Here is a 16,297-nt window from a genome sequence, read left to right on the forward strand (position 1 = left end):
TCTTGCACCGGGCGGCCCACAGGCTCCGTGCCCGCGCCCCCCGGTCCCGCCGCGCCCTCCTGCGACGTCTGGCTGACGTAGACCACGATGATGTCGCCCTTGAAGTTCATCACTTGTCCGCTGGAAATGAACGTGGAGTTACTGTTTCCGGTCACATTTCCTAGAGGGAGAGGAAGAGAACACGGTGAGGTTGAGTCAGCGCCTCCCGGTGACGCCTCGGTCTTGTGAGAGGAAAATTTCCCAGTGAATCAAGGGGCGAGGGCGCGCATCCAGCAGCCGCCTCTCCTCAGGAGGTGCAGCGGGGCTCCCCCTGGAGGCTGCTCCCTGTGGGAAGTGCAACGTGACCTCACCTGGCCTAGGAGGGTCAGAGGATAGAGGAGGAAAGGAAGGGGTGAAGAGGGAAGGGAAATGAGGTAAGCCTGTAGGCTATACCGACCTACCACCATTTGTCAAGGGAACTCTAGGATACTCACAGGACAACCCACCTGGACCGTGGAACCACAGTCAAGATTCAGATGTTTGTTACGTGTGCGTGTGTGTGTGTGTGTGTGTGTGTGTGTGTGTGTTGAATCAAGGGGCGAGGGCGCGCATCCAGCAGCCGCCTCTCCTCAGGAGGTGCAGCGGGGCTCCCCCTGGAGGCTGCTCCCTGTGGGAAGTGCAACGTGACCTCACCTGGCCTAGGAGGGTCAGAGGATAGAGGAGGAAAGGAAGGGGTGAAGAGGGAAGGGAAATGAGGTAAGCCTGTAGGCTATACCGACCTACCACCATTTGTCAAGGGAACTCTAGGATACTCACAGGACAACCCACCTGGACCGTGGAACCACAGTCAAGATTCAGATGTTTGTTACGTGTGCGTGTGTGTGTGTGTGTGTGTGTGTGTGTGTGTGTGAGAGAGAGAGAGAGAGAGAGAGAGAGAGAGAGAGAGAGAGAGACAGGTGCAGGAGATAGCTAATGACCCAGCTATGGTCACGGAGCAGCCATCTGTCCACCCTCTTCTCCGACCGGGTCTCTGTCATTCAGCTTTCATGGAGGTCCCTAAGGGCTCATCCCTGGAGAATGAAGGGGCTGAGTGGCTCAGCTTTTAGCAGGGGCTAATATATTTCCTTACCATTAAAGCAGTTTTACTCCCAGGGAGAAAAATGCTAAAAAGGAAAAAGTAATTCTACAAATCACTTTTTCCTTCCAAGCCTTGAAAGGTGTCCAGTAGTGGGGGTTCAATCATCATTCGTTTTTGTTTCTTTGTTTTATTTTGATACAGGGGATCAAACTCAGGATCTTGCACTTGTGAGGCAGGCATGGTGCCACTGAGCTAAATCCCCTGCCCTATCATCCTTTCTTTGCAGGTGACTGGAAGTAGCCAGTCTTTAACAGATCCTTTGAAAAATAAAAAGTCCAACAAATGTCAGGAAATTTGCCAATTTTAATTTATTTTAAAGACTGGTGCTCCAGAAACTTCCCAGGTGAAAATAAGTACCTTCAAACCAAGCAGACCTGGAAACTCCCTGAGGCTCAGCATCACAAACAGAATCTTTTACTCTGACTCCGGAACATGAATATCAAAATGATTCCTCCATATTCACCTTCATAATCTGTTCTCTATCATTACCTGGCTTCTAATAATGTATATAAAAAAAAATGAAGTTTCTGTCACCACTCTACAAGAAAACATTTCCCCCAAAATTGGAGGGCACATTTTAGACCATCTGAATAAACTATGTACCAATAGTTATGCCAGAATTTTCTCTAGAGGGCCTTCTTTCACCTACTGGGTGCCTCCAGGGAAGCCAAGGCAAAGGCACAGTGAAAAGCCCACAAAAACACAGCAATTTCAAGTGTGAGCAACAAGCCAAAGGTCACAAAGGGAAGGTGTGACTCCTTGGGTCTCCCCTCTAGATAGCTGGATGGGGAATGCTCCAACATGGGCAGTAGCAGGGATTTGTCTAGTAACTCCCCACTCAACACGAGGGAGGCCAGCTGGTATTTCCATCTTCAAGCTGAGGCTCCCTTCCCCTAAAAGACACTGATAGGTGCCCTTAACAGTATACTCTGAGCTCTCCAGGATGTCTAATTTAGCTTTTTGCTCTGACCTGTTACCAAGTTAGTTCTCAAGTCTATTTTTACCAGATAAACTCATTAGAAAAGTCAAAATGAGAAATAAATACCATAAACACTCTAATCTGATTAAAAGCTTACCATGTTTATTTAATAAAGTCAATAATTTAAAATCTCTTTGAAGTATACCTTTTCTCAGAATAGTTCTTCTGTTTTATTATTGTGATATCACTGCTGGTTCTGTTATTCTTCAATAGAATATAAAACTACACAGAAGAGATCTCTAGTCACTACATGATTGAGTCATGGCTTTCAGTTTAATCTCCTCATATTTAAATTTATCTGGTGGCATCATATATATAAGATTTATCCACCATGTAAAATTTCATTTTCCAACAAATTATTGTCATGAATTTAGTTTACTCTTTCCTTGTCAGAACCTTCAGTTAGGCTGAGCCCCTGTAAAAGCCTGGCTTTTGGCATCATGTTACCAAATCTCATGTTGAGATTCTCACATCTTGAGAATATGATTCTAAGTCATTGTTCGTGGAAAATAATACCTTTGATACTGATATCCTTAAAATTCTATAGGACCAATGTTCATTCTTGTTTTCTATTTTTATTTCCAAAATGGAACTCAAACCCTCTCACCTAAAGGATATATTTTCATAGTCCAGAATCCTTTAATTCATAGACTGCATCAAAAATAAGAAAATCAGGCTGGAAATTTAAGCCATGCCATCAACTGCCTCGTAAGTGCAAGGTCCTGAGTTCGATCCCTGATACCAAAAAAAAAAAAAAAAAAAAAAAAAAAAAAAAAAAAAAAGCTTTTAAATTCCTGAGAAGTAGGAAGTAAAAGTAAAGTTACCTAGAAAGAGTATGAGATTCTCGTTTATTCTTTGTGTTTTTATCAAAGGTATAATTTATGAAAAGATAACCTTGGATCAAATCCATCATACTAATTTTTGTAGGCAGTATTAAACTGGAACAGACTAAAGTTTTAAAATTCTACTGCTATGCCAATAACAGTAAGTCCAGCAACCTGGTCTTCTTAGGTATATGACTTGTGCAGCTGCACAGGGCCAGGTCCTCAGGAGAGCCTTGTGCTTGGCTGGATGCTCCGCTGTCACCAGCTGAAAAGCCTATTAGTTCTTGCACAAGGGAATTGCATTTTTATTTTTCACTGGACTCTGCAAATTACATTGCCAGTTCAGAGGAGGAGGCAAGACTTAGGAGCACTGTTCTGTTTTTTTTTCTCCCATAGATGCTCTAATTTAACAGTGCTGTTTCAGAAGCTAACATTTTATAAGCTGGACATGTTTGAATAAAAAGCATGGCTACTCACTGGGTGAGAGCAAAAGGCCTGGGTAGCCAACAAGCTGTGAGGAGTCAGTATGCTCGGGGCTTCAGTGGTCCCTTTTCACAGAGGAAAGGAGAATGAAGGTTAATCTGAGGGTTAAGTGGACTAGGTTAAGAGACTGTCCATTAGAATATTAAGGATAATAGAAACAATACTCCAAATACGAAGTCTGTAAATGCTAGGTGTATTGTAAACACTAGCTTAAATATTTCTTGTTTATTTTTCTTCTGCTTACTAGCCAACCTTGTTTGCAGGATCAGAACTGTCTAACAGCCTCTTTTTCCATGGCTTGTCATAATCCAGATTCACCTGAACATAATTAAATGACATCAGTATTGTGGTGAGGTTTCAGTCTGCTAAGTACAGGTGAGTGAGTGGTGACTGAAAGGGATAGAGGGGATAATTGTTTCCTGACTAAAGGGAGGTGGGACAGCAGGGAGAGCAGGGGTCCAAAAGTTCTCTGTTTTTGTCCTGACTTGGTTGTCACTAGTAGTAAGAACTTGGGACAAATGACCCCAAAACTCACTATGTTTCAGTCTGTCCATTTATAAAATGAGCATCAATTATCGTCGTGCTAGGTTGGTATGTGCAGCCACACAGAGCAAGCACATCATTCATATTTGTTAAATAAACAAATGAATGTGTGAAGATCCTTCAGGGAGGCTCAAGGTCAAACAAGATGGTGGATTTGAAAATGCTTGGGAAAGAATTAGCCACAGGTAAAATGATGGCATTACTACTCCCAGAAAGTAATATTAGTGCTCATGGAGCTCCCAAGGACACAGAGGTTCATGAAACAGGCTGAACAGTAATATTATATTTCCATCCCTGTCTTGTTGGAAGATTTCAATATGCCAAAGCCTGAAAAGGCATTTTCCTGTGGAAACCAAACTTTCTTTTTTCTGCTCTTAAATCATCAATCATTATGATTGCCTCTGGTCAGAACATTCATCTAAATATATCTACACTGAGTCCCACAGTCTCATTTCTTGTCATGCTTGTCAGTGTGCTCTGAAGGCTGCACTTGATTAGATCAAGGCTCAGAATGCATTGGTAATATCCTTGTTCTTTAATATAGCTCAGTCCTGAACTACTCTTGCTAAAAGGAATAATGTCTTAAAATTTACATTCTACACTTCATTTTTTCTTTTTCTTTTCCTTTCTTTTCTATTTATTTATTGATTTAGATAGGGATTGAACTTGTGCTCCTCCTGCCTCAGACTTTTGAGTAGCTAGGATTACAGGTATGTGCTACCATGCCATTTGTTCTACATTTTAGACTAGATAGCAGACTGTCCAGGGGTATGCAAGCTGGTTTGAGAGGGAAGGCCATGCATACTGGTAAAGGAGGCTTTGGGGTTTCCTTTTCACATAGTTGCCATGGTTTCTGGGTTGCTATATACCCCTGAAGGTGAGTTTTTCCACTGAATGTTGAAGACCCCCAGCAGGTTCTCTCCTCTTAGGGTGGCCCCCTCCCTTTTTGGTGACTGATAAGATGGTGTTAAAAGGGGAAGCCTGATTTGGATGAGTTTACCCCTGAGAATCTAAAAAAGGCCTGAAGCCTAAGAGAATAAAAGCTAAGTTGGGGCCAGGCAGAAAGTATTTGCAAAGGCCATATCTGATAAAGAATTTTTACCAAAGTATTCAATGAACTCTTAAAATTGAACAATAATAGAGCAAACAACCCATTTTAAAAATGGGCTAAAAACTATAACAGATGCTTCACCAGAAAAGATATTCAGATGACAAATAGGCATATGGAGAGCTGTTCCACATCATATGTCATGAGGGAAGGGAAAATTTAAACAACAATTAGGTATCACTACACAGATATTAGAGTGGCTCAAATCCAGAACAGCAAATGCTGGTGAGACTGTGAAGCATCAGGAACTCTCATTTATTGCTGATAGGAATGCAAATGGGGCAGCCACTGCGTAAGATAGTTTGGCAGCTTCTTACAAAGCTAAAGAGAGGTTTACCAGACACATCAGAAATTAAATATTTACCCAATATTTAATCAAAAAGAGTTAAAAACTTATGTCTGCATTGAAATCTACACACAGATGTTTAAGCAGCTTTACTCATAATTGCCAAAACTTAGCAGCAGCCATGAGTCTTTCATTAGGTGAACAAGTATGAAGTGTGATCCAAATACATGGTGACTATTTAAATTTTTAAAATTTACTACAGTAAAGGACACATTGCCTTTAACACCACCCAAATTATTCCCCTTTGCTTCTAACACACTTATCCCATCATCCTTGACATTTTCAGGAGAGGTTCTGGAAGCCCTCTCTCCTGTCTTTACAAGATGGGATCAAAAATATCCCCAATGTTCCTGCTAAATGCCACCTAATGAGAAGTCAGGCTTGTAAAAAGATTATGATGTATCTTATTCACCAGATCTGGCATTGTGTGACTTCTGGTTCTTCCTCAGAGTCAAAGTGACTATGAAAGGTAAATGTTTTGAATCAGTTCAGAATATTAAGGCAGCCATGACAGTACAACTAGAGATACTCATGAGAAAGGACTTTGAGGACTGCTTCGAAAGTAGTACGGTAATATGTGTTCAGAGTGAGATGGGAGAATTGTGAGGAGGATTGATGGCACTGTGTTCTGTTTCTATAACACATTTAAAAAATTTAAACACTGCATTTTTAAAATCATATTCTGTACACTTGTACATCCAGACAAAATAGTACTCAGTGATAAAGAGGAGTTATGAAAAGACACAGCAGAAACCTAAATGTGTATCACTAAATAAAAGAAACCAATTTGCACAGGCTACATACCATATGATCCCAAACATGTGACTTTTTTTTTTTTTTTTTGTGGTACCAGGCTTCAAACTCGGGACCTTGCACTTGCAAGGCAGGCAGTGGAACAGCTAAGCTAAACCCCCGGCCCTCATATGACATTTTTGACAAAGCAAAAGTAAAGAGTAAAAAGATCAGTGGTTGTTAGAGGTTGGGGGTGGTGTTAAACAAGCAGAGTACAGAAGATTTAGGCAGTGAAAGTACTATGATACATTTGTCAGCACTTACAGAACACACAACATCATAAGTTAACTTAATGTTGACTAGATGTAGGGTGAATTAGTTGTGTCAGTACAGTAATAGGTTCATCAACTATGAGAAATGCCCTCCCTCCTCTTTTGGATGTTGAGAACAAAGGGAGGAGATCACATATGTGTGGGTGCAGAGGGTACACGCGGAATCTCTGTAATGTCCTCTCAACTTGCTGTGAACCTAAAACTGTTCTTTTTAAAAAGTCTGTATTTTTTAAAAGGCCCAAGGCAATTCTACCAATAGTCCACCAAGCCTCCAGGAATACATGCAAAGCAAGGGCCTGTCATTCCCTCTCCACTACTCTCCTCAGGCTACCTTTTGGATAGCTATCTCCTTCAAGGCTGCCCCCAAGCATTTATTTGAAGTTCACTTGGAAAAAAAAGAGAGAGAGAGAGAGAGAAAAGACAGAGTTGGAGGCTTGTGGGAGAAAGGGCTTTCCTCACTAAAAAAAATCAGTGATGTGAAAATAGAAATTTTCAGAGACACTTGGCAGAACGAGTCCATTAATATGCCAAGTAACTATCACTTATAGCACATCCTAGTGACCCTTCTTGAAGAAACTTCTGAGCCTGGCCTGGCCACTGCCCTGCACTCAACCAGAACAGCCAATTACCACAGCCTGTGTTAGCCCTTATTCCATGGAGCCCAAGGCAAGTAACTGAATTAAATCACTGCCACTGCACTGACTTGAGGAGATGGTATGGTGGGTTAATGCACAAGCTTCACTGTCAGATGTTTGAATCAGAGCTTTGTTGCTTATTAGCTGTGTGATCCTGGATGAGGAGCTTGACCCAGAGGGTTTCTGTGAATAATTAAAAAGACAATTCACACACACAGCACTTAGCCAGTGCCTGGTAGCTAATATCTAAAATATCACTGGGCTGGGGATTTAGCTCAGTGGTGCCGCTGCCTACCTCACAATCACAAGGTCCTAAATTCGATACCCATGATAAAATATCACTGATAAAGCTGCAACTTTCAGGATAGCAACACAATCTTATAGGTCTCTATTTAACTTATAGGTCTTATATAACTGATAGAATGCTATTTGAAAACTACTCAAAGGTATGACTTAAAAACCAGAATGTGTTGGGTATTTTTATAAAATTAGAAATGTTAGAGAATTTCTAACATTTAAAATGGATTAGTTGTCTTAACATTAATATTTACTGTGACTTAATAGGAAAAATGTTCAGATAATCTGAGTGTTAAAAATAGCATCAAAAAACAACAGAAACAATGAAGAAATAATGTGTCTCTTACAATCAAAAAGTTGTTTATACTTTGTTAAACCCATGCTTTAAGCAGGCTCTCTGGAGTCTGTTTTTCTCAGGCAGAAAGAATAAAGCTACTTGTAAGAGCACAATCCCTGACCAAATTTACATTTTTAATGGAGGTAATAATTTTTTTCCTCTCAAAAATCTATTATATTGTTTAAAATGCATAGCATATAAATATTAAATCACAAGAACTATGCCAAGTAATACCACCAAATTGTCATGTAGATTTTCTTCCAAGGAACAGAACTAAAAATATACACAAATACACTCAAACTACCCAGGCTTCACTGGGTTCTTTTGGAATTTTTTAAAAATGTATTTTATATTTAACCCATATGCTTCTCATGTGACTTTCCTTTTTATGGAAATGTAAGCTCTGTTTCAGGCATTTGGAAGAAATTGGGTATATGAAGATAATGGAAGAGGAATATTTAATAGTTCCATTCTGAATCATGCTTGAAAATTGCAAAGTCTTAGGACCAAGCTCTCCCCATATTGGTAAAGAAAAAGGAAAGCAGGACTAAGTTAAGCAAAGTATACAGTGAACACATTTTTTATATAGTTTGAAGTAATGCATTGACTTTTAGTACCAATGAATGCTGAATATTATAAAGTAACCAAATTATAAAATAATAATTTTAACTTAAAGATTCAGGGCCAAAGAGCTAATTAGTGTCTACTTTACAACACTGAGCTAGAAGCTGAAATTCAAGTTGGTGGATGACACTCCTTCTAACAGGAGAGTAAAGAACATCAGAAATAGAGGCCTGTCCATTCCTGAGGGGACAGAAGGGAAAAGGAAGAAAATGCATTTTCCCATTTTTCCAGAATGGAAATGGATGGTGAAGAACAGTCATTCCAAAAGCTGGTGGATCCAGGGATGGGAGCTGAGGATGAGGGATAAATGGGGAGTCAGACAGGTATATTCATTATCTTCAATACCCTTGACTCCCAGGTGTCTGCTTTAGACAATCTATGCCACTTGGATGGGCCAACTCATCCTTGTTCTGTGGTCTCTGTCGCCTCTCCCCAGGATGGCTGAGTGTGTCCAGGACAACAAATGCCTCTCCTTCCATCCTGTGCTTCTCTCTAGCTCTAAAGAGGAAACCAGTGAATGCACTGGAGAACAAAAATGAGAATGGTAGTTCCTTGTTCATTTACTCATTCTGACTGGTTGAATGAATGAGACTATAAACATTTATTCACTGAATATACCACAGGTAAACCACCTTCAGAGATACTAGAAAGATGAGGAATATCAAGGTTATGAAAATTCTCACTGAATGGCTGTGACTGCTTAATCTGGGTTCTTGATAAAAGACTGATGACAATATCTTGGCTCCATGAGAAACACTCCTTATGAATAACACCAAGCAGCAGTCTAGAAAAGGAGCAGTCTTTGGAAGGACTTCATTTCTGAAATTATTGGTTCTTTTTTATTCTCCCTTCTCTAATATTAATCCCTACTTGTTTTTCAGTTTGTCCAAGTCTCTCTGGCTCAGTCAGACCTTTGATAAAGGTTTCACAGAAAAGCAAATATGTAGCTGGGCTGGTGTTCATCAAGAATTATTGGGAGCCTATAAATAAACAACTCTCTCCAGCTCAGAAGTGGCTGAACCAAATGAATGACTTTAGGAGCCAAAGCCAAGTCAATGGCCAATGACACATTAATTATAAGTAGCTGTTATTTCTTCCATATGAAGTAGCACTTCTCCAGTGGCACACTGGGAATTCTAACTCTGCCTGGGAACGTTTGTCAGCAAGGTAACCAGCCATCAGGATTAGATGACATTTAAGGCATAAGTGGTTGCTTAAGACATAACCAAAAGTATGTTTTGCCCCCTCTGTTGGTCTTCACTAATAATTTTCATAGTTCTTTAAATGTTATAACATCATTAAAATAGCCTTAACCTTGAATATTTTCTTTTAATTGTCTCAACTTATGAAGCTGTCTGAACAACACCCACTTTTTAAAAAAATCTGCCTCTATGGAAATTCCTTTTCCTACAGAACTCAGGTCCCCAGTCATTGTCATTTCTCCAAAAATCACTTGATTTGGTTGCATGTTTAAACAAAATAATACTTAGAACATCCCAAAACCCACCATCCACAAGTCCTGAGAACACAGTGCCTTTTAGGAGACCCAGAGAGATCAGGCCCTTCTCTTATTTCTTGTTTTTGTTTGTTTGTTTTGTTTTTGTTTGTCTGTTTGTTTGGTACTGGGGACTGAACTCGAGACCTTAGACTTGTCATGCAGGCGCTGTGCTGCTGAGCTAAATCCCCAGCCCTCCCTTTATTATTTTTTACCCAAAGTTCCTCCTCTTTCATACACTTTATAGAACATAAATTATGATAATTTTTAAAAGAATAAAAATGTGCTACATGACCAGAAACCAGAAGGCCTGTTCATGTAGAAATAATTGTAGAGAGAATAGCACAGCTTCAAAAATCAATCTGGCTGCTGCTTTTTCTCAGGCGAAAATTAGTTTCGCCCACTGGCTGGCAACTGAGCACGGGCAGACTATACGGATGTTTTGCATGGCTGAGCACCAGACAAGGACAGAAAAAGCAGTGTAAACTTTTTGCAAATTAACACCACTCAGTTGACGACACATTTTTTATTCCTTTCCTCTATGCCTAGGTGGTTAGTGCTGCAAAAATAATGAAAACCAGAAGAGGCTACTATTTTAACTCTTGCAGGAGAGCAAAGATTTGACTTTTTGGTTCAGGACAATAAATACACACATGCACACACACACACGGGATAGGGGATATGAATATGAATCTCCTTATATTTGGCCAACTGTGCTCTTCCAAGAATCACTTCGGACTTCCTCCCAGTGACCTGTGACTGACATCTTCCTGGTGTCAAGACCTGGCTGCTGCCATAGACTGAGCTGCAGCCCTCTCGTTCCCACAGCCCAAGAATCTTGCATTCTGTGTACCTCCTGAACCAAGGGGAAGCTGTTATAATAGAGGTAGAACAAGGCAAATAAAAAAAAAGGGCCTGATTTTTAGTCATGGAAATTTCTTAAAACCTTAAAGATAAATTTTGAGGTCTTCTGAAGGAAAACTACACCAGTTCTTTCAAAAGTATACAAAAATTTATCTTCTCCTCTCTGTTTGACTGGTAATTTATATGACAGAATTTATGCATCAGTAGATGCGTGTAGTAGTTTCAGCAAGCCACAAGGCCTGGCAAATATTAAAGCACCACTGTTTTACCAAACAAGCCAGGAGCCCTCATTACCTTGAAGCAAAACAGCGTCTGTTCTTAAGGCACAGATCTAGCTACCTTGGATTAAAGAATAATTTAAAGACAGCTGGCTGCTAACACCACTTGCAAGTCCAAATCAAGAGACACGAAAGAAAAGTGTCTCTAGAAACAGGTAGCACATGAATGGGCATTTTTTTTAAGAGTTGGAAGAGTCTATGAATTCTGGAGAGAATTGTCTATAGCTTTCAGAAGATTCTCAATGTGATCCCTGACCCCTCATGGAACTAATAATTCCCAGAGCCAGAGGAAGCCCTCGCTATCAGCAGCAAAGTAAGTACATAATGAAGCAGATGGTGTTTTACCCTCAGGAAAAAGTCACAATATCACTGGTGAGTTTTTCATGCTCAAGCAGTGTTACAGCAATAAATCTCTATAATAATATTAAATTGTAAATTATCCTCTGGGTTCTATAAACATATTATACATACTGGTTATAAAAGGGGCTTCTCCTATAAAGAAAGCATTTAAAGACATTTTTACTGCACCATTAATTTTGTATAGAATCAAGATGCTACTCCAATAAATACTAATTAACAATTAACTATACAATTTTATTTGTCTTCCTGAAATATATAAGAGCTTTCTTGGGAGAGATTTAAGAAACTTAAGTTAGTTTTAAAACAAAGGCCAAACACCAGAAATCTGTGGTAACATCTTGACCTAGCCAGTCCTGAGGTCAGTATTGACTCTGGCAGGTGTTAATATGGGAGTTTGAGGTCTCACCTAACCACAAGAAGCCTGAATGCAAAAGGATATGAGATGTGCATGAGTGCAGTCAGAGCCCTGGTAGTAGACGAAGTCACAGAAATGAACACCATCCACAACCCGACATATGGACTGAATGACTGAACCTAAACACTTCCAGTAAAGATGCTTATTAAGAGAAAAGTCATGCTGAATTTCCCCATGTTAGTTTCCTTCTCTCTAAGTGGTTTGTGATACCTGTCCCAAATGCTGTACCAAGAATAGGCTCTTTTGCTCAAAGGTAGAAAACAAAGAGAGTAACTTACCAGATGCAGGTGGCTGGTCACTGGGGTAGCTCCCAGATCCAGTGCCTCCGTTCGAGGAGCCTGGAAGCCTCACATCATCTCCATCCTGGGGTGTGTCGCCCCCCTCTGCCCTGCTGGATACTTCCTCGGCGGGGAGGCCCATGTCATAGGCACACTGGGGCAAATGTCCACATTTCAAGGAACTCACGAGGGGTTCTCGGTCCTCCCCAGCAGGGTTCCCGGAGCCTGAGCAGTTGTCTGCCAAGCTGGCACTGGCTGCCCAGCGTGGGCAACTGCCATCTTGCACCTCTTTTTGTGAATATTTTTCAGGAATCCAGTCAGTCCTACATGGGGGCTTCGTGAAGTTGCAGCTTTCTGAATCCACCATGCTCTCAGTTCCTGTAAAGCACTGGCTTAGACTGTCATTCTCTCCCACCTCCAGGGGCTCAGAGAAAGCGGGTATGGATTTGCTTCCAGGCTGGGATGGGAACAGTAAACAGTCTGGGGACTGCAAGGACCTGTCCATGTACTCATCTTCCATGGGAATCTGCCTGAAGGGGTCACCCTCAATCTCAACCAAAGAGAATGTTCTGGCTTCTCTGCCCTGTGCACAGGGCCCAGCTCCTGCACGTGCACCCCCAAAGGCACCAGCGCCTTCTGGACAGCACATATCTTGTGGAATCATCTTCTCCTCCAGAGTTAGCAGTAAGACACCTTCACATATTTCGTCCTGAGGAGAGGCTGCCAAGTGAACACCATTACAACTGTCGCCTGAGGACTCCTGTAGATATAAATTCAGAAGGCAGAGGCATCAATACCCAGAGCTGTTAGAATGTTTGGCTAACCACTGCTAAAAACAGTGTTCATACTAATTTATTTCCACCATGACAAGTACAGGTGGCACATTCACCACAGCATTTTATTGTTCTATTTAAAATTAGACAATGAAGGAAAAGGCTAAAATGGAATACAGCCAGAAATTAATCAATCTTACTGTACTTCAAAAGAATAGCATATTCACTCCTGTGCAAGGAAAAGAACTAACCTAAGTAACATCATATGCTATCAATCAAAATAGATAATATTATCATAAAACCAAACTGCAACTAAATGCTAAACTTCAGTTAGTAACTCTTGTGTTTTCTGTGGTAAGGTTTAATAATTCTGAAACTACTTTCTATGTATTCTATAACTGAGCAAATGAGTAAACGTATTGAGAGTAAGAGGAGGCAGATGTCAGACTGCTAGAGAAAGGAAGCTTCAAACATGAAAAAAGGGGAAAGATGCAAATGAATCCTTTAGTGTTCAGAATGGAATTAGAGAATTCAGTATGATCTTAAAGCTGATATATTTTTACACCTAAGAAAATAGATAGACAAAATAGAATTGATGGGATTTTAATATCAAATGTGTATTAGAAAATAGTATTGTACTATTTATTGTAAATTGTGAAATTTCTTGATTTTTAAGAAATGTACTATGGTTATATATGAGTATCCTTCCTTATTCTTAAGAAACCAACACTGAGGTATTTAAAGTATAGGAACACTCCATTTCCATTCACTTTAAAATGATTCAAGAAAAAAATATGTATATTCATATACTGAGAGAAAGTAAAGAATAAACAATGTGATAAAATATAAACAATGGGTGAAGCTGGGTACAGGGCATATGGCAGCTTGTTATTATAGTCCCACTATTTTTTTTTCTGTAATTCTGAAAGTATGTCAAAATAAAAAGTTGCCAAAATAACTACAAGAGCAAAGGAGAGTTGTAGCTTATTCCTCCTAGGCCTCTGTACTAGGCAATCAAGATTGGTAATAGAAAAATAACATGTATAAAGACAAAACAGAAGTAGAATGAGGGTCGGGGGAAGCTCAGTGGTAGAGTGCTTACCGAGCATGTGTAAGGGCCTGGGTTACAAACAAACATGGAATGGAACAAAAAGAAAAACAGGCATTTAGAATGAGCATTGACCTGGGCCTGTGTAACTCAGCAAGAAACAATCCTTGGGGGGCAACCCTCTTTCCAGTCCTCCTGTCTCTCTAAGACAGAAAGCTATCTTTCTCTCAATAAATTTTTCCTACTCTTAAAAAAAATCCTTGGATTTGACCTTTGGCACCATAAATGGAGGTGCCCGTTAAGCAGTGGGGCTCAAGAGTTGACTAATAATAGTCACACTGGGATAATTCTTTAAAGTATTTAAAGAAGGCATGAAAGACTTTTGACTTTACCTTATTTCCGCTTAGGCGACTGCAAGCATCATTGACCCAGTGCCACAAATTAGCTAGAAAAACAAAGCAAGGATAAGGGCTTCATATTATACTTTCTAGTTTCTTTTTTGAAATAATTGTATATTTCCTACTTTTTTTTTTTACATATTTTTGTATATTTAAGTTATACAACATGATGTTACAGGATCAGTGGCTTCATATTATACTTTCTAGTTTCTTTTTTGAAATAATTGTATATTTCCTACTTTTTTTTTTACATATTTTTGTATATTTAAGTTATACAACATGATGTTACAGGATCAATATGGCCAGTAGGTTACTATAATAAAGCAAATTAACTTATCCGTTATGTCACATAGTTAGTTACCCACTCTGTGTGTGTGTGTGTGTGTGTGTGTGTGTAACAAGAAGAGCTAAATTTAACTCATTTAGCAGAAAAACCTGAATACAAAAGAATCCTCCAGATTTGTTTATCCTGTATACATGCGACTTTGCACTGTTTGACCCACATTTCTGCATTTCCTTTCCTCTTGCCCCTATAACCACTGTTTTACTCTCTGCTTTTGTATATGACTTTCTTTTTTTTTTTAATGATGTCATGTGAGAACAACTTATTTTTCTGTGTCAGGCCCAGAATTACTGAAACCTCTATTAGTTCAATACTACCTTAAACGTACTCCAATGCCAGTATCTCATTGAGTGAGCCTGGAAGCAAATGCATTTAAAAACAAATCAACTGGGGCTGAGGGTGTAGCTCCTTGTAGAGTGCTTGGCTGGCATGCATAAAGCCCTAGGCTCATAACTAGTATAAGTAAACAAACAAACTGATTTAAAGACTATGAAAAGACAGACTTTGGCGGGGGAAGACAGAGAGAAGGAGAGAGGGAGAGAGACATTGTAATCCAGCATGGCCATTTTATCTAAAAGTGCTCCTTGATTTGGTATTATTGTCTTATGTGTTTTATATGTTTTTTGCCCTATTAGTCTGGCTGTTAATCTTTGCTGACTTGAGAAGGATTTATAAAACAAACAAGTCCGACACTGGCCAAAAAAGAAAAAAAAATTTAAATGGGAGTGAAGGAGAAGGGGAAAAATAATAGTATACATATTATACATGTATTATATACATGTACCAACTTTCCACAATGAATATAATCATTACATACTGCAAGCGTGTACTAATACAAATTTTAAAAATTTGTAAAGACTATGAAATCATCTAACTCTTATCAAAAATAGAATTTCCTGTTCTGTATAATGAAAAACATGGCCCACTAATGGTCCATAAATTACCTGTGTCCACATCTGTGGCACTAAGAGTTGATTTTAGACTACAGACAGTTGCAACAGGCTTGGCAATTTTTCACTGTCTATGAGAGACCAAGCTGAGCATGTCAGAGGACAAAGAAGATGTATCTAGGACACTGATTTTCCATCAAACTAGCTATTGTGGTTTAGATTCAAAACATCCCTCTAAGTTTTATGTGTTCAGAGGCAGAACTTTTTGCAAGGTGACTGTATCAGAAGTGGCTCAATCCACTGATAAATTCACAGATAAATGTAGTGTTAAGAGGTGGGGCCTGGTTGGAACGAATAGGTGATTGGGAATGTGACCTGGAAGGACGTTTTCTTGTCCCCAGCTCCTCCCTTCTCTCTCGCTCCATGCTTACTGGCTGCACAGAGATGAGCAGTTTTCCTTCACTGCGCCCTTCCTCCATGATCTTTCTCTCTTGAACTCAGCCAACCAAATATGGACTAAATACCCTGAATCATGAGCCAAAATCTTCTTCTCCTTTATGTTGTGGGTATCGAGTATTTTGTCTCAGAGATGGTAAAGTAACTAAACACTAGTTCACATATGTGTAAAATGAAACTGAGGTACATCATGGCATGGTGCTGCGTGCCTGTAATCTCAGCTCACTGGAAGCTCAGGTAGGAGGATCTCAAGCTCAAGCTCAGCCTGGGAAACTTGGCAACTTAGTGAGACCAAACAAGTTGGACAAAAAATTAAAAGAAGTTTGTGATGGTGCTCAGTAC

The 16,297-nt window shown here is 39.8% G+C and overlaps 1 protein-coding gene across 1 annotated transcript in view; it reads right to left on the reverse strand.

The window, feature by feature from the left end:
- Tnfrsf11a (TNF receptor superfamily member 11a) overlaps positions 1–16,297 on the reverse strand; it is a 78,204-nt gene that overhangs the window by 41,295 nt on the left and 20,612 nt on the right. Inside the window, exons 9-11 of the mRNA XM_033757393.1 lie at positions 14,261–14,313; positions 12,048–12,807; positions 7–160 (exon numbers count right to left, since the gene is read on the reverse strand). Of these exons, the coding sequence (XP_033613284.1) occupies positions 7–160; positions 12,048–12,807; positions 14,261–14,313 (967 nt within the window). The remainder of the gene's footprint in view (positions 1–6; positions 161–12,047; positions 12,808–14,260; positions 14,314–16,297) is intronic.

The sequence above is a fragment of the Fukomys damarensis genome, unplaced genomic scaffold, assembly GCF_012274545.1.
Source record: "Fukomys damarensis isolate Sample0158 unplaced genomic scaffold, DMR_v1.0_HiC HiC_scaffold_30, whole genome shotgun sequence".
Lineage (NCBI taxonomy): Eukaryota > Metazoa > Chordata > Mammalia > Rodentia > Bathyergidae > Fukomys > Fukomys damarensis.